The sequence below is a fragment of the Sturnus vulgaris genome, chromosome 1, assembly GCF_052056855.1.
Source record: "Sturnus vulgaris isolate bStuVul1 chromosome 1, bStuVul1.hap1, whole genome shotgun sequence".
Classification (NCBI taxonomy): Eukaryota; Metazoa; Chordata; class Aves; order Passeriformes; family Sturnidae; genus Sturnus; species Sturnus vulgaris.
In genome coordinates this window covers 66656905-66682777 of record NC_142243.1, presented here as the reverse complement: position 1 = coordinate 66682777, position 25873 = coordinate 66656905, and the positions used below count along the sequence as shown (strand labels likewise).

Here is a 25873-nt window from a genome sequence, read left to right as displayed (position 1 = left end):
GTCTGAACCAAACACTCCAGCTCTTCCTATCCACTGAGTGGAGAGAAACAGGCACTCGAAGTTAACAACTGGCTTTACACAATCAAAAAAACCCCAAAAACCCCCCAAAAAACCAAAAACGAACCAACCAGCCAAACAAAAAAATCCAACCACCCCCCCCCCCAAAAAAAAAAACCAAACCAAACCGAAAAACCACAAGCTCCAAAAAAACTCCAACAAAATGAGCAGGAAGCTTCAGAGAGGCTCTTACTCCAGTTCTTCACAGCAAGTTATTGAGCAGAAGTTGTCGTTTTCTCTGATTGTTTGCTCACAACAAAGGATATCAGAGGCCTGGGTTCAAATTTGTGTCCTGCTTACTTTGGAACATGGGTTTGAACATGTGTTTCTGCTCTAGTAAAGTGCATGGGATGTGGGCACCCTCCGAGGGAGCTGTTCCACTGCCAGCCAGACCACTGCCAGAGCAAATCCTCAAGAAATGATTTCAAGTAATTGAACCAAAAACCTGGGTTGAAGCCCTTGGTCTAGTGTGGAAAACTGAAGAAAACTCCAGAAGTTTGTAACAGACACCTAATCAGAATGTCCTGAAACTGTAAGTCACACAAAAAACCAAAAAACAACTTGTTCTTTAAAACAAAAACATTTAATACAAAAATACACAAAATTCAACAAATCATATTTTGTCAATATTATATACCTGATCCCAAAAACTTTTGGAAACCAGTTTTTGCCATGAAGTTCAGAGCACGGGAGGTTCAGTGCCTGCATGAGCAGCTGTCCCACAGACATACTCTATTCCATACTCTAGAGGCCAAGGAGCTGGGGTGAAGCAATCCCCTCTCTGGGTGCAGTCTCTTTACAAACTTGATTACTGCAAGGGGATTGTTTGTTCTTTTGGGAGGCAAACGGTTCAGTTATACAAAAGCTGAAACAACCAAAAGATTGAAGGTCTGAAGAGGTTAGATGGCTTGAGAGCATTAACAATTACATTAAATTGCTTTGTGTTTTAAATAGCACTTGATCAAGAGGAACAAGGTTTCAATTGATTACTGTCAGGGCAGTAGGCTGGTGCAGGAGGCTACTGTGGACATTAACTCTTTATGCAGAGTTGGACCGAATTGACAAAAGGGATTGGAAGTGCACAGAGAGGAGCAGACCCTCTTCTCACTCCCAGCGAAACCCCTTGTGCTGAGCCACGATCTCGGAGGGCAAGAACTGTGAGGTGTGCTGGAATCTCACAATGGGAAAGGCAGAAAGTTGCAACAGAAGGACCAGCAGTCTAGCAAGTAGCCAATCCCCTAATCCTGCAAGACACAGACACTTAAAGTCACCTTGTGATAACTAGCCTGCATAAGGTCAAGTGTACGTTCTGTCTTTCCATGATAGGGGCATAGTGCCCTTCCCTCTCATCAAGCAGATGGTCAGGCTCGACATTCCTCACTAAAACCCTCCCCAAAGCAGAACTATGCTGACATACAGAATTTATAATGCATGCATGATCTTTGTTTTATTTTCATAAGCAACATTTGCTGCAAATCAAAACTATATGTTTACCGATGTATGTAGGTAATCAAGTATAGCAAATTAAGACATTGATAAGTTTATAGATATATACAGGATTTTTTAAAAACATAAATACATGGCTACATGCAAAAATTGAAATTCTTTTGGAATATCAACAGATTGTGATAACCTTGCCTAGGGTTAAAAAAAAATCATTAACCCTGAAAAGTAAACTCATCTGAACCAGGCAATTATTTCTCACCATACAGTTCTTTTGATATTTAGGTTTAATGGATGTTACACAGGAATAATGAGGAGATGCTACCAAATTATGCTCTGTAACTGTATGTCCTTGCTCTAGTTAGGTGGTCATCAGCCTTCTCTGAAACCACTGAAATAGGAGAGATGTCTCATTAATTTAAAAAATTGTGTTTGTGTATAAATAATTTTATGGCAAAGTGACATCAACAAAGGTTGATGCCTTTTAAAAATTAAGGGATAATGATCCTTTAAATTCTTCCAGAAACTGCTAGGTAAATATATGCAGTAACTAGATCACATGCTGCTTGTAACAGTAATTTTACTTCTAAACTCTCAGATCACATTCTTAGAAGAATTTACAGACTAAGGAAGTCAATTTAATTTTAGTTTCATTTTTCTGTTTTGTTTTTTTTTTTTTAATTTGGTCTATATAATAGAAAATATAATAATAATGCTTGTAATTTTAGAAGTGTAGTTATGATTCATGAAATTGCTCAGATTTTTATTTATGTTTATTTGCAAAAGGCTCCCTAGAAGGGATGCCTGTATATTACACTTTGGGAGGGTAGATGTGCCTATACTTAAGGTTATCCAGCATTTCTTTTTCTGGGACACAGGTTTTCAAGCTTCTGTCACTTTCTAAAAGCTAAATAATTTGGTCTGAAATTTCACACAGAAACCACTTGAGAATCAAGGCAAAGGAAAACAATCTGTCTTAAAAAAACCTGACAGACTTTTCTTTGAAACAAAGCCTTGAAATCTGGTCAAGAATAAATCTAATACAGTTTTTCTCATTTTTTTTTCCTGAAAGTAAAACATACTAAACATCTCAGCTCACAATTGTTTAGCAGAGATTCAGAAGATGTCATCCTAGGGTGGCAATCATCAGTGGAGGGAGCAAAAAATAGCATCATAATCCCTAAACTGAAAGAGAACTGAAAGAGAATCCCTAGACTAAAAGAGAACCGACTTTGGCTTTTTCAGTTATCTGACTGGAAGAGTCCCATGGGAGATTGTCCTGGAGAGGAGACCAGAAGATCAGTTGCTTTTCAGGGATGACAGCTCCACTTTTAAGACGGTCCCACCCGAACGAGCCAGAAATCAAGCAAAGGCAACAAGAGGCTGGTGTAGAGGAACAAGGAGCTCCTGACAAAACTCAAAGGAAAAATATAAGAGGTGGAAGCAGTGACAAGTGGCCTGACGGTAATATGGAGATGCTGTCCAAGCATTCGTGGAGGAGTTTAGGGAAGTGAAAACCCTTGTGAAGTTGAATCTGGAGAGGAATGTAGAAAGAAGAAGAGCTTTTCTAAGTACCTCAACAGCAAAGGGAAGATGAGGGAAAATATGGGCCCACTGCTCAAAGGAGAAAGGGACTTGGTAACAAAGGACATGGAACAAGCTGAGGTACAGAATGCCTTCCTTGCCTCAGTCTTTACCGGCAAGATTTGCCTTCAGGAATCTCAGCTTTCTGAGACACCAGTGGGAAGGTCTAGAGAAAAGAGGATTTACTCTAGGTAGAGGAGGACCAAATTGGGGAACATCTAAACCAATCAAGTATATATATACAGGTTCATGGGATATGGCAGGATGTGCCAACAAATGCAGAGGGAGCTGGCCACTGTCACTTTGAGGCCACTGTTGATAATCTGTGAAAGGTCATGGAGACTGGGAGAGGTTCCTGACAACGAGAAAAAAGTAATTCTAAATTCTGTCTTTCAGAACGGCAAGAAGGATTAGGGAACTACAGGTCTGTCAGCCTCACCTCAGTCCCTAAAAAGGAGGTAATGGAACAAATTATTCCAGAAACCATTTCCAAATACAGAAAGATGATTTGGAGTAGTCAGTTTGGATTTATGAAGACAAAGACAGTCTTGACCAAATCTGCAGTTAGACTAGTTCAGTGGATGAGGATGAAGCACTGGATGATATTTATCTTGGCTTCATTAAGGCTTTTGACAGGAGTCTCCAGTAACACCCTCATGAAAATACGGATGAAGCAGTGGAGTGGGCAGTGAAGTAGAATGAAAACTGACTGAACTGTGAGGCCCAGAGGGTTCTCATCCAGAGCACAATGTCCAGCTAGAGGCCAGCCATTAGTGCTGTCTGGTATGGGTAATGCTGGGGCCCACAGTGTGTAACATCTTCTTCAATGCCCTGGATTATAGGATGTCACACTTTCAGTGACAGCAGGAAGCACACATCCCATCAGACTTAGTATCCCTCCAAATGTCCCTTTGCTGTCATGCAGGTTGTGTTCCAGATGTGTGGTATTGAGCACAATCTCATCCTTCCCTTCTCAATTCTTCCTTGCATGCTTGTGAAATCAAGCTCCGAAATGCAGGAAATTAATTACTTAAAGGTTAATAATTAGCAAACTAGGAGGGTTTGTACAATGCCAGTTCTATCCCTCACATGTATGCATAATGACGTGGTCTTTTATTATGTGGACATTTTTCCTGCACAGTTCTTCATTCAGTATGAAGGATGGGCAAGTCTCATGGAGTAAGTGGCTGTTGAGTATTTACTGCCCTCATTACTATTCCATATGCAGGGTTATACATTGATTTACCATCCATTCCTATTACAACCTTTCTTAGAGAGAGTTTTCACTTAAGAATATTTTGCAGTCTCCATTGTAGCAGTGTCCAGAATCTTCTTCATGGGAGAAGTCATATTGGAATCCAGACCCTCAAGTCAGATTTAACCATTTTAATATCTAGGCAAAGATTTTGTTAATGCTTCCACTACTTGCAACAAGTCAGAATCGCAAAGAAAGCAATTCTCATTACACATTATTTTCAGGACAAATGTAGCCTTTTCCCTAAATGACACTTTGTGAGTAAAACTGCTTGTCATCACACAGATAAAGACCATTTTCACAAGGATAGCAGGATAGTACCATAGAACCATACTCACAAGGAAAGATAAATCACAGCTGCACACCAGCCTTAATTATAGTATCTCCTAAGCCTTTCAGTTCAGGGTATTTTCTCTGCAGCAGATATCTGGAGAATGACATCCCTTTAGGCATCAATTTGTTCTTTATAGGCCAACAGAAGTCCTTAGGCCTGCAATTAGCTTCCTTTATTAAGCTCTCTGTACACTTGTTACGTATGTTTTAATTTCCATTTTCTTTAGGTTCCTTCCATTAGCTCCAGGAAGTGAATTGCACATTTAACAGGTCCCACTGCAAACTGAAATATCTGCCACAGAATTGTGTTTTAAGAAAAACCAACGTAGCTCTTCTCCCACAGTATTTTCTTCAGATTTCAGTTTATGGATGGAAAAGTTGCTGTTCAGATGAACCCCAAGTTTTTATTTTAAGATTTTCCACCAGCCACCCCACAGTCACAGTACAACTCTAATTCCAGAAGACAGGAACATACAACCCTCCCATTCAGATGATATGGGCCCTGTCTCCTGGCCATCCCGTTTGGCTGTTGTGCAATTTTTGGACTAGCTTTTAACATCTGGTTACAGACATAAATCTGCGGTAAGGATTTATTTTCTATTCTCATGTAAAAATGGATGTTGTTTCTCTGGGTTTATTGCGGTTCAGTTAAGTGTCCTTCTGAGAGTGTTTTCCTTGCTTCTTGAAAACTTCTAACCTTTCTTATGCATTAAGCCAGACCCCTTCCTTCAAAAAGAAAAACAACACATGTAGAAGCAAGATAGGATTTAACTGTTAATAGTTTAGCTTTACTTATTTCAACTACTTGACTTATGCCCTTGAGAGAGTAATGAGCTACTAGGAACTTAGATATGAAAAGAGCCAATACATGAAAGTGAATTCTGAAGTGTACCATGCATCAGCCCCTGCACTGTCTGTTTTGCTCCCTCAGTTTAACTGTGCTTTGTTTCTGCTCCTGGGATCCTGGCTAGTCTGCTCCATCTACATGGCTCTTTTTATACTCTTGTTTTTGCTGTTCTTTCTCTTTAAAGGTCAGCTCTAAGGACTCTATTTTTGACTCTCTCATTCTGCTGTTTTTTTTATTTATTGCTTTCTTTCCTTATGCTGTAATATTATGGCCCAAAATTCTCCATCTTGCAGGATCCTTGAAACCAATGTAGTGCTACCATTTCCATACATACAAAAAATTTAAATCTTTATTTTGAACTATAAGCATGTTGACTGCCTGCCTCCACTTTTCTTTCTATCTGTACTTTTCCCTTGCCCTTTGCCTGCTGTTCTTGTTCCTCAGCCTCTTCCCTGCTTTGGCCCTTGGATGTGCCTCAATTCTGCACGAGGCAGTGACTCCTGGTGTGGGACACCCCGCAGGATGTGTAGTTAGCTGAAGATGGCAGAGACCATGGCAGAGGAAACCATAGAGGACGCTCTAGAAGACTGGAGATGAACTCTGCAGTGGAGAGAGACTTGTTTCTCCTTGCTTCTCCTGGAGGATATGCCTTACCCAGCCAGCAAGCTGCTGCTACACATGCAGTGGCCAGGGCATGTTGAGCTTTTACCTGCACAGGCACAGAGTTGGACATTGCTTACTGACTCCTTAGGAGCAGTTCACAGTAGCAGAACTAATCATTTGGGTGAAATTTTAAAGTTCTGCAGAAGAGCATGAGATTTTCCAGGCAACCCCTGCTGCTGCCTGGGCTGGAAGGACTCTAATGAAGACTTTGAAAAGCTTTTAGGTCCTGGATACTGAGCACAAATGCAAGACTAAAAGATCTGCTAAAAGAAGCCTTTCTCATCTATTAAAAAGACTCCAGTACCCCCGGGTAAGCTAATGTAGGATTTCCTTACCATAAAATTAATTATCTCCAATTGTGTAGATTAAATTTAATATTTCTTAAAAAGTTCCTTACCCTTTCTACAGAAGATGACCTTTTGTGTATGAGGTCACCACTACCATGTCATCTTCCCCTACTTTACCCTGTGACAAAACAAAAGCCAATCTACAAAGGTTTCTTCTTCTACAAAGAACACATTTTTCTGACCAGGTTTTGTTGCCCATTTTTCTATGGATTCTCTCCATGTGGTATCTTTCCAAAGGTGCAGTGCCCAAAATTGCATCCAGTAGGTTAGTCAAGGCTTTTTCAGTGCCAAACAGAGCAGAATTTACTCCTTCGATGGAAAACATGCCCAGAATGGAAGACGCCTTTATTTAATATGCAACAGTATTGCACCTTAGCCATCTACTTTGATTGACCTGGTGTCAGACCAAGGGCACCTTTAGGCAGAGCTGAGGGTTGGATAGAGCAACTTGTTCACGTACCTGCTAGAGATGGAAACACGGAAGGTTCCCAAGGAAAAGGATCCTTATCTGCCTGACTCAGCAGTGTCAGCCTGGACACGCTGTCTGCTAGGAGCACTGACTGAAGGAAAGGTGTGTCTGGAAATGAAACGTGAGAAAATGGGGCATGGCTGGTGGGTGCTGGGCCGGGTGGGGCAGTTAAAAAATTAAGGGGACATGTTGGCAACGAAGCTTAAATTTAGGGAGCAGAGTAGTGTTCGGCCGAATGTTGGACCGAATTATCTTGGGGGTCTTTTCCAACCTAAACAATTCTATGATCCTAAAGGGGAATTGAATAAGTGAAGACACTAGAGGAGATTGGGAAAAGCTTGGTGGGCATAGTTCCACTGGTTCACCTCTTGGAGGTAATACAGACCATAACGGAAGGGAATATTTAGCTAAACGCTCACTTTTTGCGGGAAAAAAAAAACCAAAAAACAAGTTAAGTGCCTCGGATGAGCTGATTTGAAAATTTGTGGATGTAGGCGCGTGAAGAAAGCGGAAAAGCCGTTCCCCAGCTACCGGAGGTGACATCTCGCGCCGGGATGAGAACTTCCCCGCTGGCGCAGGCCGGTGCCGCTCCGAGCAAACCGGGGCGAGAACTCAGGTGACCCCTTCCGAGCCGCAGAGCTGCCGCGCGGGAACCGGCAGCTCCCGGAGCTCCGGACCGGGGGCAGCGGATCTCAGGGATCGCGCCCGGCGGGCGGGAAAAAGCCTTCCTAGGGCTTCAGAGCGCCTGGCCGCAAACCCCCCGCGCCGAGAGGAACCCGGCGGTGTCGGTGCCGGCGTCGATGTCGGCGTGGGTGTCGATGTCGGGGCGGGCCCGGGGCGGTGCCCGGGGCGGGCCGGGCGCTCCGTGCGGGAGCAGCTGTCACTGTCAGCGAGCCGGCGAACCGGGATCCCGGCTGCGCGCAGGGGGAATCCCCCAGCCTCGCCCCCGCAGCCAATCGCCGCGTCGCATGCAAATCACGGCCGCGCCCGGGCCAATGGGAAGGCGGAGGGGCGGGGAGGCGGCCCCCCCGTTGGACGGCGCGGAGGGCGGCGGGGGCCAATGAGGCGGTGAGGCGGGCGGGGCGCGCCCCGGGGGCGGGGACATGCAAATTTGGTTTGAAAAGAGGGCGGGAAATCCGAGTTTCGCGGGAGGCCCTTGGCGCGTAACCCGTCTCCTTTCCCTTCATTCATTGTCAGCAGCCGCCGCTTCCTGGAGCCATTTTCCAGCCGGCCCCACACAGCGGGAGCGGCCCCGCTCCATCCGCCGCATCTGCCCGCCCCGCCGCCTCCGTCCCCCCCCGGCGCCCCGCATCCTGCAGCCGGGGCCCCCCCGGCACCCGCAGCCCCCAGTATTTTGTGCGGGGCCTCGGCATCGAGGAGGAAAGGAGCTGGGAAGGCCGGGGGGGGAGGAGGGACGGGGGGGAGGAGGAGACGCGGCTGCGGGGACAGACCCGGAGGGAAGGATGAGAAGGGGACTCCAGCCTTCGGCCCCGGCAGCAGCGCCGCCGCCCGCGCCGTCCACGGACTCCAGAGCAGCCCCCGCCGCCTTCCCGGCCCGCTTTGCCGCCGGCACCTTCATCCAGATCCGCAGCACCGGCGCGGTGGCGGGGGCGCCCTGTGTTGTCTCCTCCTCCACCGCCGCCGCTTCCCAGGCTCCCGGTGCCTTTGCCCCGGCGGCGGATGGGGGCCAGCCCGCTGGCAGCTCGCTGTACTGCACCCCCCACGGACCCGCCGGCAGGACGGCGCTGCTGCAGCCCGCTCTCGGCGGAGGCGGAGGCCGCCCCCCGGTAATTTTGTGTTTTCCCCCCGTCCCCGCGGGGAGGGTGAAGGGGACGGGGGGGGATCCCGCTGCCGGCCGGACCCGGGGGGCGGGCGGGGTGCGGGGGGGAGGGCAGGAAAGGCGGAGGCAGCGCTTTGTTGCAATAAACTTTCCTGCCTCCTTCCCAACCCCCGCTGCCGGGTCTTATTGAAAAGGAGAGGGAGAAAAAAAAAAAAAAAAAGGGGAAAAAAAAAGGGGGGGATAATAATGCCCCGCCACGTCCCGCCGCACGGGTGCAAAGAGCGAGCAGCCGGCGGCGGGGAAGGGCCCCGGTTCCCCCGGGGCGGGGGGCCGGGCCGGGCCGTGCCCCGCCGGTGTCTCCGCTTCACCCCCGGAGCCGCCGGTGACGTCTGGCACACGTGCGCGGAGGCCGCGGCTGTGACTGGGAGCCGGGGCGGGCGGGGAGGGGGACGCCGCTTCCTCCTCCTCCTCCTCCTCCTCCTCCCTCTGGCCTGGGACAGCCCGACCGCCGGCCGGCTGCCCCCGGCCCCCGCCGCTCTCCGAAATGCCCCTGCAGCAGGTCAGTGACTCGTGGGGCGGCGGCGAGCACCAACCCGCCTCTCCCCCCGCTTTAGGATTTACACCCCCTCCTTAAAATTTACGCGCCCCCCCCCACCCCAAAAAAAAAAAAAAAAAAAAAAATTCCGCCTCCCCCACTCGTGGGGTTTTCTTTGTCCTCGCCGGTTTCGGGTGCGCGCTTGGCCCTCGTGGGCTCCGCCGAGTTGGAGAGCGGGGGAGGGCGCGGGGCATCCCCGCCGCGCGGGGGTCGTGGGCGTCGGGAGGGGCTCACCTGCCCCCCACCCATTCCCCCCGGGCTCCACGACCCCCGCCCGGCGGCGTGGGATTGCTAAACTCCTTCCCACCTCTTCCCCGTCTCGCCCCGGTGCGCCCCTGCCAGGGCAAAAGGGGGTTTAACACCCCTTCTCCCCGCCCCCTTTTCCTCTTTCCTGCATCCAGCCGGTGATGGTCCAGGTATGGGATGGTGCTGTAATTCTGAAATACTTCTGGAAGAGCTTTGGGAGCAGCTGGGAGACCGGTGAGGATGGCATGAGCTGCCTCTTGTGTGGGTTTTTGCAGGTGTTGGCTGCTGAGCTAGTGGTGGAAGTTTCAAGGCTCATCAAATCCCATCCAAAGCTTTTTTAAAAATTATTGATATTATTATTTATTTTAAAAATAAGCATCTTTGCTGCAAAAGAGAATTGATTTTTTTTTTTTTTGTGCTCTTGGTTTTCAGCATATCCTAATGGCACTCATTATCAAGCAGGCTACTTCAGGCCACTTTGTAAATATTTGGCGGTCCTACGTGAAGGTTGATTCCTAGAAGGTGGGAAGGTGGTGGTAATTGAATTCAAAGAGGAGCATATGTTACACGATGATTCTGGGAGAAAAATTATACAGGCTTTTTTGGCTTTGTGGGAGGGATGTTGATGTCATAGGAACTCCTGAAATTTCTCATTAATGGGTCCTGTAAGACCTTCATGTATGATTTCTTTTACATTTCTTATGCATTTCTTTTCCTTTTTTTTTTTTTTGTATGCTGCTCACCTCTCTAATGGGAGGAATTCCTGGCCTTAAAAACCTGAGAAGGCTTCTTTCCACCTTAAAGGTTTGGAAGTTGGGAAAGTGATTTTGGCCTCTGCCTGCAAAAAAGTTCTCACACAAGTTGTGAGTTTGTTGCATACCCTCAGCCCCTGTATTAACTTTGGGGAGAGATGTGGGATGGGGGAGGAAGAGAGTGGTTAGGCCAGCAGTATCTACAGCCTCTGGCTGGCACCCTCCCATGGCGATAAGCCATCCATGGCACACACCAGGAAAGGGGCTGTGCATCCTGCTCTGCCCTGATGGCCGTGCTCATGTCAGTGCCCTTCGGGGACTGTGCTGGTTTGTCACAGACCCATCTTTTGGGAAGTCAGGCTGAAGCACCCTAGTGCTCTGCCTTGTCTTTCTGTGCCACAGACTGTTTGGCAGGGACACTATTTAGCCCTTTTCTGGTCTGCTTTGCTCAAAAGTCATGGAAGATTTTCTGGGACTGGAAGGTTAGGATGTTCTGCCCTTGGTTCCTAGCAGAGTATTTATGATAAACTAATGTTAGGGACTGGTGAAAGGAGTGAGAAAACACTGGGTAGCTGAGGCAGTGAGCTCAGGCAAGTAGCACCAAAATAAATTTAGCTCTTGATTATTGAGTTGCAAATAGTGGCTGGAGTCTGAGACCCCCCAGCTGAAAACAAGGCCGTGCTATGCAATAGACTGTAGAGATGAGTCTAAAATTTGGCCAGCACACCTGCACTGGTTAGGATTATGAAAATATTCTTGCCTTTCAGATGCACTGCAACTGCACTGGCAACCCACCCATCACTTCCAAATATAAACTATGGTATGACTTGAAAAGAGTATACAGCAGTATAGTTTAGGCTGTGCAGGGAGGTGTTCAACTAACTACATGAGCAAATGTAAAAGGTTCTCTGGCCTGAATAAGCTGCTTCCCCCCGGGGAATTTGTTATTTTATCTGTGGTTGTACGTGTAACACTGCTGGAAAAGCCTTGAAGAGTGGCCTAGTCCATAACAACAGGCCTCCCCAGCCTCACACTGAGGAGAATTTGCACGCTCTTCCATGTCCCAAGCAGGCATCTCCATACTGTCCAAAGCCACCTTGCCCTGCTGCTGCCTGTCGTGGCAGCTCCTGTGGCTGCAGGTTGCTACCTAGGTCCTTGTACTTGGCTCTTGGAGGCTGTGAGCCTGCCTGCCTGCCCTTCCCACTGGAGGGGCTTTGGCAGGATTCCTGGGGAGTTCATAGAAAGCGTTACCAGGTGGGTCCGAACCCCTGCTATGGCTTAAACACCAGCAGTAAAGAACAATCAACCCTTGCAAAACAACCATCAGCTAGCGCTCCTTGGGAGAGCCTGAGCCTCTGGAAGCAGGGTCAGTGCCGTGGCAAGGGGCCAGTGGTCCTGCATCCTCCCATGCTCTCCTGCACTCTACTGGGGGCTGGTGCCTTCTGGAATCTTGGGCTTCCCGGGATGGAAAATTAACCCTGACCTAAATAAATAAAGGTTTTCTGCTGGGCAAGCAGGTTGAACCAGCTAATGGCAGGTCTGGGAAGTGCCAGGGACCGTCAAGGGAAAGTGGTGGCCGGGGATATGGCACAGGAGTTTTGACACCACACTGTTTCAGTGCCAGTGAGTTTGTGAATTGACTTGGATTCTCGTGAGAAGCAGGAGAAATTAATGTTTGATGAGGTACCCCAAAAACATTCTCCCTGGTTTTGCCTTCTCATTTGGTGTGAGAAAGTCACTACCATTTGCACTACCCTGTACTCAGAAATGGGGCTGTTATAAAAGCAAGCTGCTCAAAATGTTTCTAATTCAAATAATAGAGAATTTCTTACTGTCTTTGGGTTATAAAGATAAGCCTTTAAGAAGAGGGCCATTTTCTTAGCCATGAGAAAATGCTTAAATGGAGACACCACCCACATGTTAAGTCCTTTTTAAAAGGGGCTAAATCCTCTTAACAACAATATCTTTAGAGAACTCCTGTGGCCTTTAGATGACATGAGCTGTGGAGAGGCTAGTTCGGCATACTTCAGAAGGGGGCAGGAGGATTTACATTTCCAAACTGAATACTTAGTACCTCTCTCGTTTTTCTGGTGGTTTAGAAAATTCCTCTTCCTTCCTCCCTTCTTCTCAGCAAGACGCAGCTGGAAAGGGAGAAAAATGGGGTAACCCACAGTCTTTATCCTAGGTGTTATGTAAAGGAGCAAGCCAAATAGGACATAAATAATGAACAAGGATTTAAGGTATGGAAGAAGAACGTGTAAGTCACACAAAGGAAGCAGGCGGTTAACTTAGTAACTTTTCTTTATTTTGCAGTAATGAAAAGGTTTGTATGTGAAGACGCAGGTGTTTTCGTATTCAGACCTGTTTTCTTTGCCTGATAGTTTTGCATTAGTAGAAATGAATGTTAGTATGAGTCTGGGACCTTTGCTTTTTGAATAGCATTTAAGGTATTTTCTTGGGTTCAGATCCCTCTCCTCCAGCAACTCACTGTTTCTGAGCCTGAGGAAGTACTTCATGGTCCTTTGGGTGCAGCTGTCTGAGGCAAGTTCAAAGAAGTATAAATCCTGATTGCCCTAGCCACACTGACAAACATCTTGTGGAAAGTGGGCATCCTAATAAAACTCTACAGGAATGGGCTGTAGCTTGCTGATGGCTTTGCTATCCTCATGCAGAGTCCAGCTGTGCTGGTGTGGCTCCATCTGCAGCAGAACTCCTGAGTATGGTAGCCCCAGGATGATAAGGGCTTTTGGCAGGGTTCCATGAACAGCTGAGCTGCTCAAAGGCTTTACTGTTGCTGGAAGGAGTGGGCTTCCTTGTCCCTCACTGTCTCCTCTGTATCATCTCCTTTGCTCTGCCTATGGCCAGGCTGGGTTCTTTCCCTAGTGCTGTGCCTGGGGAGCATCTGGCTGCACTGACGGGTTTTTGCTGCTCTAACAAGGTGGAAGAGCTGGGGCTGAGCACTAGGTCTGGCAGGCATCTTGGGCCCAAGATGGGATGAGTGAGAAGAAGGAAGGAGACAGGAACTCTGCAGCAGTGCAGAGATGTTAAATTGTCCCAGCAAGCCTCCATTTTATTATGTTGGTCTTACTTGTTCTTTCTGTGAATGTATTTTTCTTGAACCACCAGTCTGCTTACCAAAAGCTGGCTAGGGGTCACTTTATGGCCTGTTTATTCTTCTGTAGAGGATGCTCCACCTGGCTGAGCAAATACAGCCGTTTTTTCCCCCCTCCTTTTATACCAGGTATGTTGGTGCTGTTCTGTTGATTTTTACTGTGTGCTCATCTGTGAGTATGTGCAAGCATTTACAAATCTTTGAATTTAGGAAGAGCTGCATATTTTGCAAGATAAAGGGTTCCCCCACTACTTCTGACTATGACTGTGGCAAATGTTTCAGGAAAGAACATGGGGAAGGAGGCTTGCACAGGAAAGCCCTTCGTGCTTCAAGAGAGCATTCTCTTGGTCACGGGTTGCGATGGGTTTTATAGCTACCAGTGACTTTTGTGATCTGTTTGAATCTAGCTGTAATTCTGACTTTAGGTAGCAACAAGTTCTAGCCATGATTTAGCTATTTTGTATGAAAGGGAAAAACTATTTTCTTTGTTTCTTGCCTTGCTTTTTGGTTTCTTTTTTTCTGTTTGAACTTGCTCTCTGTAGTATTCTTGGGTGATCCTAGATATTGTGGTAGGGAAAAATGATTTTCTGATAGTTTATCATAAACTGTGCAGAGAAACATATCTCCTGTCCTCAGATGTCCTCTCCACACTGAAGAGTGTCAGACAATTCATTTCTCCTGAAATGAAAGCCATTAATGTAAAGATCAAGGCGTCCTTTTATGAAGAAACCACATGGGTGTGAAAACAAGTGTGTCTGTAATTGTGAGTTTTTACTTGTGAAACTTCTTTGAAAGATGTTCGAGATGTTCGGAACACGTGGTAGACTCACTTTGCAGAGACCCTTTCAGACCTGGCTTGTTTCATGATGTCTTAACTTGGCCCTGGGCAAGGGAATGGGAGGTGTGGGACAGAGGGAATGAGTAGGCATGGCGGCTGTGAGAATAGCTTGTTATGAGATTCAGGTTGCAAAGAGGAAAGTGAAGTAGCACCATTCCTGTTTGGAGCACAGTCCTGTGTAGGCTAGTGGGTTGGTGTGGTTATGGGAGGGAAATTCAGCCCATCCCTCCTGTTCAGAGCACCAAGAAGGAGATTGGTGCATGTGAAATGAAGATAGGAGCTTTTCTTGGTGGCTTCAAGTATGGTATCTTTCAGGCTTCGCTTCCGAGGGTGTCTTGCTTGGCTGATGGCCGTGGCTCTGGTGGCAGGGCTGGTCCTGGTGCTGGTGTGCAGGGGTGGGAAGGTGCCTCAGGCTTTAGTCCTGGTTTGTGGGGGAACTGCATGCCAAGGATGAGCTGGAGATTCTGACTGAAGTTGCAGTAGGTTTCTTGCAGCAGTGGTGGTAATGAAGATCCAGCCTGGCCCAGTGCGAGGCTTCAGCAGATGGAAAGCTCTTAGAGTAACTAAATCTCCAGATTCTATAGTCTCTACAAAAAACCTCATTTACAGCTGGCAGAGCTGAGTGTGTATATATGGAGGTAACTCTCATCCTTACAAATGACTAAGTTGGACTTCAGGCTTTTGTTTGGGCTGACAGAGTTAATCACCTCCTGCATTATTTTTCAAGACCAGGATTGTGGTTGTAGTTCTGGGGAGAAGAAACTCCCATCATGTTCCCTGGGGTCAGTGGCGTGCAGTGAGAGAGAGGCTGCCCATGCCTCTGGGATGAGGCTGCTGGTGAGGTATTTGGAATCTGTTTCAATTTCAGTTCTGTTTGAAGACAGGCTTGGCAAAATTGCCCAATTTATCACATCTTTAAAAAGGAACTATTTAACTTCTGTTTTCCTCAAGTAAGTTGGTCCAAAACCACACTTGGAAGTACTGTGCCTGGCATGGGTGTCTCTTGAAGTACTATGCTCTCTGCTTGGATGCTGCTGCTATTTGCTGGATCTAGTGGCATTCATGGAGTTCTCAATGCCTTGTGAGCTCAACATGACCTGTGGTAAATATTTGCATCTGCAAGCCCTGTAAAGGGAGAAGGCAGAATCTTGACTAGGTGTTGATTAAGCCAGAGCTTAATGAAAATGGCTTCTGTTGTGTGGTAAGAGAGTACTACTTCATGGGTTTTTAGCATCCCTTTTATACATACATGAATGCACAGCAAATGTGCTGCTAGCTATTTGCAAACTGAGCTTGCCTAAGGTTAATGGCGTGTGTCATGAGTCTCCTGTCCCACTTACGAATGTGGACAGTTGTTGACCTGACCTGTGACAGAGTGAAAACTAACATGCTAACTCTGTCACTGCTGCACCTGCATGGCCTGCAGCTCTCAGGTGTTTTGTGCCCAAGCTCTTTGGCCCAGGACTAAGCTTGGAAGGCAAAATGCACTGAATACCACCTTCTCAGAATCAGCTGGCATCTCTTCTGTGAGTGTGCTAAGTTATGTGGGCAAATGTGGCTTTTCTTTATTCCTGCTTCTAAAAGTAAAACCAGGATCCTCTTTAATTGCTTTCTTAGAGTAGGAGACTTAATTTGATCACCTCCAGCTACTTTCAAGATTCTTCCAACTTGTATGTGGCTGCATTTAGGCCCAGAAGTGTTCACTACCTAAGGCTGGTGGCATATTCAGGTGCCTCACTTCAAGGGTCTAGAACCTGAATTTTCAGAAGATGTGGGTTGTTTCCTGTGATGTGCACTTGCAGTATTGCAAACGTTGGTCTGGAGCTTTATATGGACAAACCACTGTTAAAAGCTGCTAAAAGAGGCTGCTATTATTTTGACTTTCATGTCTTTATTTTTACAATGAAATTTTACAGTCCTGTCATATAGACCTTGCGAGCCACTAGTTGTTTTGCAAATATGTATGAAAATTTTCAGAAAACATGTAAAGAACTATTTTTTGTAAAAATAAGTTGTCTTGGGAATCTGGACAACAAGAGATGTTTGCTTAGCCTTGCCTGCTTCAGCTCCAGCATTCCTGCTCCGAGTTGTGGTATGTCTGTTGGTTATGTATGCATAGATCCTAAAAGTAATTTTCATTAATGAACTTCTTGAAAGACATTCTCATCTTAACCATGCTATTCTGGTTTGGGTTTTTTTGCTTGCTGTACAGCTGTTGGTTCAAAGGTTGTTGCATATTGCATAACTTAGTGCTAGAAAAGGGGGGTGGGGGAAGGAACTCATTGGCAAACTTCCTTCCTTATTAATTAAGGTGACATTAAAAGTCTCTGGTTTAGGACTCACTGGTGCACACCATGCACTGCAAGAGTCTAATTCTTATACATCATGTCAGGCTCATTGGTCCACTCTGCTAGTTCTCTCTGAATATAACTTTGTCTTAATTTTGGTTCTACCCGTTAGTTATAAAATCATACTAAAATTAGAGTGCAGTAACAGATACTTTTTTTTTCTTGCAAGCCACTGAATATGCACTGTAGGATTTTATACTTTTTACACATTTTAAAGTACAGATGTAATTTTAGAGTGAAATACTTCTCCATGGGGTGAGTGTACTATGCTGTCTAAAAACTTAGCTTTCAAATTTGCCTTTCAAATGTTTTTCAGCAACAAACTTGTAGACCATGTAGACTTGTTTGCATCCCTCCTTCCTAAACCTTCGATTTAAGAGGTGTCATCTGGCAAATTTCGTGTCTGGAAGTAAAACCTTATCTCTTGGCCCAGCAATTATATTGGTACAATCCATTGGGGTTGACAATAGGCTTCTGATTTTTCGGATGCTACCTGAGTGTAAGCAGATAAGTATGTAAAAAGTACAAAATGATGCACAGAAAAGGTTTCATCTTGTACCATATGTGGAATGGTGGTTTGTGTGTCTCAGGTTGTCTACCATGGCTTAGGCTGGGTATTAGGAAAATGGTCTTCATGCAGAGGGTGTTTGGGCACTGGAACAGGCTCCCCAAGGAAGTGGTCACAGCACTGAGCCTGGCACAGTTCAAGAAGCCTTTGGACAATGCTGTCAGGCACACGGTATGATTGTCAGGGCTGCTCTGCAGGGCCAGGAGTTGGACTCAGTGATCCAGTGGTTCTGTTCTAAATCGAGTTAGTCTATGATTATTAATGAGTAATGGTTCTAAGCTAAAATAATGTGTATTTAGGCTAGATATAAGATGGTTTTTACAGCAAGGGTAATGAAACATTGGAAAAGGTTGCTCAGACAGGTGATAGGTACCCATTCCTGGAAACATTCAAGGCTGAGTTGGATGGGGCTCTGAGCAACCTGATCTAGTTAGATGTCAGTGCTCATTACAGGGGGATTGGACTCAATGACCTTTAAAGATCTCTTTCAACCCAAGCTATTTGATGATTCTATAGGAAAATACATGCTCTAAGGAGCAGATCTGAAGGGTTTGCTGCATTCTCTGAGTGTTTCTGTAATGGAAACTGGGCTTTCCTTCACCTTCTGCTTGGGTGTTTTTAACATCTGCTGTTTTAAAAGTCATTTTCCTACCAGGGACACTGGAAATGGAATTATATGGAATTATAGTGTCTTGAGCGATGCTAGTAACCTAAGAGTGCCTTCAGTACTTGTTTTCTTGTGCTGCTAATTCTGGAATTAAATGGCAATTACCATGTATATATGCTGGTGCTACTTTGCCTTGCCAGCGTTGTGTTTTTAGACAGCGTTGGTCCCACACATTGACAGTCAGTTTTTTGTCCCCATACAGTAAGCTAGTTCACACTTTGTCTAATGTCTTCTCCTAGCGGGAATTGATGTTGGTTACAGCTCTCACAGAAGGCTTTTGTGTGGTGATATCTGAAAGCTGTCTTGTTGGAGCTTTTATCAAGGCTATTGCAATGAGGCCATTGTGGAAAACATAGATATTCGCAGAAATTTTTGCAGCAATGCTTGGTAAGTGTCATGCTGGGACAGAGCGACAGTGCTGGAGCGGTACAGAAATAATACCCGAGGTGGCAGCCGTGCTGTGCTGTGGCCTTATCTGTCCCTGCAGACTTGGGGACAGGGTGGGAAGGGAACCCCGCACAGGGCAGACGGGGGGTGGCGATCGGGGCTATCGCAGGCACGAATAATCCTGGCCGTCAGCTCAGCAGAATAAAGTTTCACTTTTCATGGTAAGAGTTTTATTGAGTGGTTCTGAGTAACCCAGATTTGAATTGCTGTATAATGCTTCTGCACCTTGTACTTTTTTTGGGTGGGCTGGTTTTTTTTGCCTTCAGCTGCGTGGTATCTGTGACCAAAAAGTGTCTCTGGGGAGTTATGTAAAACTGCAAGTCGGGTGAGAGGAAGCTGAAACTTCACAACCCGGCTGTAGTACCCTTAAGCACAAAATTCTTTGAGCCAGTAAAAAAGACAACTTACTACTTGAGGTGGGTGCAGGGAGGGCTTTAAAAAATTATGATAGCATTTTCATGGGCTTCTTTGTCTCAACAGTGGGTATTTCACTGGGTTTATTCTTTCTTTCCCTCAGGAATTAGGGGTTAGAAAAAGCTCTGTTTTGGTGTGTGTGGTTTTTTTGGTTTTTTTTTTTTTTTTGTAAAATACAGTGTCCCGAAAGCATAAGCAAGTTGCTCGTTTTCTTTCTGTGGTTCTTAATCATAAGAGCTGCCTTGATGATTTTTCCCACCTCAAATTAGCAGTTTATTTATAACATGCTAATGTTCTGCATGCCCGTCGGTATTACTGTTCTGTCATGCTGAGCTGAGAATTGTTCTCTCTAAAACTGACACTGCAAAGATGACATAAAAGAACATGAGAAATTGCCTATGATAGAGAAACATTCAGGTGGCTTTTGGTATCACTTTGATTCACGCTTTCTATAAAATCATTTACATTTCCTTCCTGATTTCTATTGCTAGTCATATTCGTGTTGCTTAGTTTTATTTTTGCTTACCAAAAATAAAGAAAAATGCAGACCGTTGGCTTTTGGCATCCTCGTTACCCTTTCATTCCTGCTGGCAAACTTCTCTGTGATCGTCTTCCACGCAGTGTCACCAGCTGCCTTCTTGGATTGCAGGCAGGGGAATGAGGAACTTCAGGGGGTGTTTCCCCCTTCCTTACAGGGTGCCCGTGGAAAGCCTCTTCCAGATTTAGGGGTTAGCAGCATCCTTCCCAATGGTCCTCTGCTTCAGCTGCTCTGCAGAAAGACGGGAGCATTCCAAGCCCACACCGTGCAGTGTGGGGTCCCTTGTGCATGGAGAAGCAAAGGGCAAAATAAAAACACAACCCATGAGTTTCTGTACTTGGAGCCATGTGCTTTGTAGGTGTTTGCGAGAGGGGTGTTTGCAAAGAAAGTTGCAAGATCATTTGGCAGCCTCCAGCGTTGTTATGACCTGTTCTTCTGTAAAGATGCTCCTCATGTTGCTGCTGGTCTTGGCGCACTGAAGCCCTTCCCTATTCTCGTCTTGGTAGTGTCGTGTTTGCGGAATATGTGGGAAGTGAACGCAACTGCAGTGAACAGGTTGTGTGCAGTTGGCTAGATATTAAACTTAGGTACAGCCTTCTGTGGGCAGAGTTAAGTTAGTAGTTACAAAGGAATCTTTTTTGTGGTATTTGTGTTTTAGGGGGACAGAAACCCCTTTTGCTGTGAAAGGGAATGTGTAGGGAATTCCAGAGACTGGTGTATTTAATTTAGAGGAGAAAAAAGAGAAGAGAAAAGGAAGCAAATCCCCCTTATTCAGAGCCATATGTTCAAGATACTATCCTTAGTGTGATTTATTTGCTTCAGAATTAGGAAAGAGGGTTGCTAGGAAAAGTAAGATGCATTCACTTCTTTCACCTAAAACAATTTTATAAGGGTGATTACAATCTCCCTCCTCTCTCCCTCTTTCCTAGTCCTGGAGAATAATCAATTTAGTGATAACTCAGAGTGAGCAAAAATGTCATTGTTCTCATCTGCAATGCAGAGATTAAGATGGACTCCTTTCTCTAAGGCCAAAATCGGGTTTTGAAGTGAATCAAGAGTTATTATGTTTTCAGTAAGAAAGGTTCAGAATTTCTGTCTTTTTCTTTCCTCTTAAGATTTGTGCAGTTTGAGGGGGAGTTTGACTGCCCTTTCATTCTTTTGATGGCCTCAGTGCCCATTTCAAACCACTTCTCTACTTCCTCCAAGGTGGAGAAGCAGTACCAGTTGTACTGAACAGGAATTATATCTTTAAGTACTTCATTTGAAGCGGAGAAATGTGGCTTTCCCAGCTGTTTAAAAAGCTCGGTTGCCGCAGCATGTGAAGAGCAGGTCCCAAACTCTGCTCAAACAGCAGCAGAGAAGGGGGGAATTGCCTTCAGACCTTGCAAGGAGAAAACTTGAGGCATCTGTAAGGTGCTATAGTATTTTTAGCTAGAAATATCAGATACTTGAGCTTGCCTTATTGGCTTGTTGGATGGCAGGCAATACCTTGTTGAAATGAGAAAAGGCAACAGATCCGGAACTTTGTGTAATAGTGCAATGGCGTAAGAGGGCTGGCTTAAAGATCCCAGCAAAGATACTTGCCCAGCAGAGCTACCCCGGCTTTCCCACTGAATGTGCAAGTGTGGTGTGCCTACGAGTTTAGGAATAGTCTGCCTGCCTGTAATGGACCTGGAAGGTTTGCTTTCCTCCTGAAAAGCAGATGTCAGATTCTTTGTCCAGATTCAGTCCAGTCTCTTTGGTTAGTGTTGATCAAATGCTATGAAAATGTATTGTTCCTTCTGCTGCACAGTAATGCTGAACGCCTTCTAAAAGTGCTTCACCTCTCCCTGAGAGATGATGCTTTTTGTCCTCATTGTTCCTCTGCCTCTCCATGACTGCGTGGGCATGAGCCACAGCATGGAGCAGGTGCAGTGATCTTCCCAGCCAGAACCTTGAATTGAAAGTACTGTCTTAATGGGAAGGTACATGCATCTCCTGTAGCGTGATGAAATTGCATCAGTATTTTCACTAAGCATTTTTATCTAGAATATCAATTTCAACAAAGTGGTTTTTTTAAGTTCACTATTAAGATCTTTAATCTTAGAAGGCAGCCAGCGAGGTGATTCAGGTAAAGAACCTTTTATAGTCATAATATGGAATTTTTTCACCCTAACAAGGGAAGGTGGCGGTTTGAGCACGTGCCAGTTTGCCTTTCCAGAGCTGTGATACAGCTGAACCACAGTGGAAATCTGGAAACGTAACAACACTGCTTATAGGAAGTTTGACTCCTTGCATTTAACCGCAAATGTGGTCAATGTTAGAAAAAGCAATAGCAGAGGGGAAGAAAGGTGGTAGTATTTGATTAGCTTTTTTTTTTTCCTCCTTGTTTTCTGCTGTGAGGGAAGAGTGATAATATTACTAACTGATGGTTCCAGTTTCTTCCTTGTTACACTTTGAGGATACTCTTTTAGGGTAGATCTGATAAGACTTGCTTTCAGCATTTTAAATTCAAGTCACATGCTGTTCAACAGTTGAGCTGCTTGGTAAACTGTTGGGTATTTCTGAGGACAATAACATGGAGAAGAGGATTAAATACCATGTCAAGATCCTTCAGGTGGCCACTAGCTTCACGCAGGGATTGAAATGCAAAGCGATTCCGTCATGATGGATTTCTGCAGGAGGTTATTGAGAGATAGAGGTCTTCCCATTGGCCCTCTACCATTGTGCCCTACACCAACATGCTGTATTCATTCAGTTCAGCAGCATGAGAATGGCTGTCTGCCTTGGACACTAAAATATCCTGCTGTTTCCTATCTGCACATTCTTGGAATTGAAATGTAATCCTCTCATAAGCAGAGTAGCCTTAATTGCCTCATGGGATAGGAAGGAAAGGATGACTTGGGAACCAGGTCTGTACTGCTAGAAGTGCCTCCTGTAACAGAGGAGACTTCCTGGAACAATGCTGGGACACCCTTTGGAGATGTGGTTTCACTGCCAACTTGCAGCAATCCAAGTTGGTGCTGCCACAAATAGGGTCATGCTGCCCTCCTTCCCTCCCTGCTTTGGTGCCTGCCCTCGTACCTCTCTGTGCTTGTCAGACCAGGGACTGCTCCAGCTGAAAGCTAACAATGGCTGAGTGATTAGTTTTCAGCACAGGGAGCTCCCTGGCCCACGAGCTGTGTGGTTAGGGTGGAGGGGGCTGGCAGAGGCTGCCATGCCCTCTCCCCACGCATGGGATGGGATGCTTGCTTGGAGTGGCAGTGCGGACCAAGAGCCTCACTCTGTGTGTGACCTCAGCATCTCCTAGAAGCCCGTGGTGGTGTGTGGAATGACACCCTAACAGATGGATCTGCAAGGAAATAGGCAGCTTTTGTGCCAGTGCTGACTGCTTGGGTTACCGAGGGCGTGCAGCTGCCACGACCTGGCCGGCAGTGCCCAAGGGCTGGAGGGAGCTCGCACGCTCTCCCCATCTCCAGCTTTGAAGGGCTTAGGGGCAGTATAGTGGGCTTGTGAGCACGTGGAGGAGTAACTATGGCTGAAAATATCCTCAGTTCATGGAGGAAAGCCATATTAGCTTAAACTGGGAATCTGCTCAGTGCTGTTCACACCATGCCTCGTATACTTGTCTTCCGGATCCTGACCGAGGTTCCCAGGCTACGTGTAATTTGATAATAGTCTGATGGCTGGTACTGAAGTAGGTGAAGATATAGATGTAATTTGTACCTAGAAGTTATTTATGTAGTGAGCTTGCAATACTGGAGGCCTTCTTGGCAATCACTGCTATCAGGATATACCTCCAGAGGAAAGACTGGCTGTGCTGCTCTAACAGGTACAGCTCTAAACAGGGCTTTAATGTCACTAATGGTTAATAGGTGAAAGGAGTTGTGGTCTTGCATGAAAGAGAGCAACTGGGATGGCTTTTACAATCAACAGCTGTGGCTGAGGGTCTTGTGTTGAGTAGCTTATGAAGGTGGGAAGGCTCATAGGGCTTCTGGTCAGAGGGGTGGTAGTGAATGCCAGTCACATGCAAAGTTGGCCGAGGAAGGTTGAGTTTCATGTCTGCACACCTAGCGAAGTCTCCTTTCTGCCCCTCAAATGGTGAGGTGGAGCCAGCCTGCATGGCAGCGAGAGTACCCAGTGCCCTGCTTATTCCGTGCTGCAGCAGAATTCTGCCTTTGTGACCAGAATATACTGCTGAATTTCAGCTTTGGCTTAAAAGAAGGTGCATCATTGTTACTGTAAGTATACCTCCACTACAAACTCAACTAGTGTGGAACTAACTCTGGAGACAGCCTGTAACTCACAGGGCTGTGAAATAAGAGTTTCACTTTAATCTTGTCTGTTTTCAAACATAACTATTTTGTTATTGATTACTTGCAAAAAAGGTCTGATGTATTTATCTCACAATCCTTACACATACTACCCACTGCCAGTAGCCTTAGCTCTCCCTTCAGCAGCTGCCAAAATTTCCATCTTTCTCCCGATACTTTCTTTAGCACCATTGTACATTGAAATGCTTGCAGGATAGCAATATGCAAAAGCTGTGTAGCATTCCTGTTTATCTTGGAAGTCAATGTTTTACACACGGAGCACTGTAACTCTGCCATATTTACTTTCTTGTATTTAATTCAATAAAATGTATTTACCTGAAGTGGACACGAAATTTCCAGTTTGCGGTGGAAAGCATAGGACCAGGCTGCAGAACTCGTTCCAAGTCAGGACAGAGTGTCTGAGGGCTCCTTGCCAGTGCAAAGCGTGGGAGGAAAGTTGGGAGTAAGACAACTCTTGCTGCTATCATCAGCAGGCGCCTGTTGAAAGGGTAGGAGTTATGGATGTCAAGGCAAGACAACAGGTTTTTGTGTTTTCTTGAATTTTAGACTTCCAAGACAAACTGATGACTTGCAAAGCAGGTTTTGTCCAAGATTGTCTTTGCTTTAGCTCGGATAAGAGTTTACAGTCTCAGTGTGATGTAGTCAAGTTTTCTGGGGTAATCTTAGCTTTATAGTTTGATTATAGTTTAGAACTAGGGTTGGGAAAACAGTTAGTGTAGAAAATGAGGGTTTCTATAGGAATCTGCCATGCTTAAGGATTTTTAGCAATCTCGCAGGCCTATGGGATGGTGGGGGCTTCCCAAGGGTGCCTCAACTTACCTTACCTTTTCTCTTGCTTCTGAGAGAATGAGGCTGTCCCTGCTTTCTATATTGTTGAGAGAGGGCATTGTCCACAGGCTATTTTTATTTCTATTCCTTTCCATAATTATATGTAGCTTGTATAAATCTGTCTGGATGGAAAGCTCTCGTGTACTTTTGAAGGGCTTATTTGATCTAAATTTAAGAGTGTCTCATGTCCAGTTGTGAAACTTGCTATTTTAGTTCGCCCTACCTACAGCTTTTACTAAAACAAGAGGAAAAGGATGAAGAGGAGAGACTAAAAAGTGTGTGTGAGAGGAGCGAAAAATGACTCATAAGTGGAACTGCATTTGAAAATGAGAAGGATCAAGGTGTACTGATCAGAAGAGAGAAAGGTATGGCTTCTGTTAAGAAGGGACAATTAAACCATATGGTCATTTATCTTCTGAGTAGATTGTGGTACATTTGGGGAGGAATCCATGCGCCTGAATTGGGTAGATAGATTTCTTCTCTCTTCAAAGTTATTTAAGGAAAGGAATTTTTAGTGCAGCCTTTAATAGGTGATATTTTAGTGCTAGATTCCACTGGAAGACTTTCCCAGGCTTCTGGAAAATCCCATTTAGCTGTCCATTGCCTACGGGATAGTTCTAATAGCTGCATGGTTATACAAGGGACAGGTAGCACAAAGGGAAAGAGGGGGAAGGCCACTGTACAAGAAGCCAAATGAACTTTCTCTGAACTTTAGACTACAATGAATAGAAATTCAAGCTCATGAGTAGACGCACAAATTTCTGCTTTCAATCCAGGTGTTGTCTCTTTTACCCTCTGCTAACATTCTGCTCTTCCAGCCCTGTGCCAGTGCCCATAAAACTTCTAGAATACTTGGGATGGCCAATAGTCTTGAAATAAACCTTTCTCTAGGGTTTAAGTAGTGTGCAGTTAGGAGGATGGAGTTCCTTTGTATATAGATCTGCAAAGAGTGCCTGTGGTGTTTGCAAAAGTGCTTACCAGCAGTATCCCACAGCCAGCTCTTCCTACCTTCACCCTTCTTCTCCTGTCGAAGGCTAGAAGTTAACAAGGGTACAGCTGTCAGACGTGTGAATGAGGCTGATAGAAAATATGTTTAATTTTGGAAAGCATTTTGATTCACAATGGTAACTTTCAATATGAAATTGGCTTCAAAAAATGGCCAAGTGGCAGGAAAAGGGTCCTTTTAATTGATTCCAGTGAGTATTTGCACTAATCCCAATACTGTGGAGTGCTTTCATCATTGTCGCAGAAGTAAACAAAAAAACTGTTACTGATAGTAATTGCCAGCAGAATAGTAAATGATAATGGAGCTCTCACAACTTGCTCTGTAGGCACATTCAGACACACTGTGTCTTTAATACGGCAAAAGGCGAAGTTGTATGCCAGAGCACAGGGAATGCAAGCCATGCCTTATGAAAGGGGGCCTGTA

The 25873-nt window shown here is 45.5% G+C and overlaps 1 protein-coding gene across 2 annotated transcripts in view; it reads left to right on the top strand.

Moving 5' to 3' along the window:
- Positions 1–8205: 8205 nt before the first annotated feature.
- Positions 8206–25873, top strand: part of E2F3 (E2F transcription factor 3) — a 42020-nt gene continuing 24352 nt past the window's right edge. Inside the window, exon 1 of one of the 2 annotated variants that reach the window (XM_088168752.1) lies at positions 8206–8785. In XM_088168752.1, coding sequence (XP_088024878.1) covers positions 8462–8785 — 324 coding nt within the window. In that variant the 5' untranslated portion in view covers positions 8206–8461. The remainder of the gene's footprint in view (positions 8786–25873) is intronic. The other variant, XM_088168741.1, reaches the window with a different exon arrangement.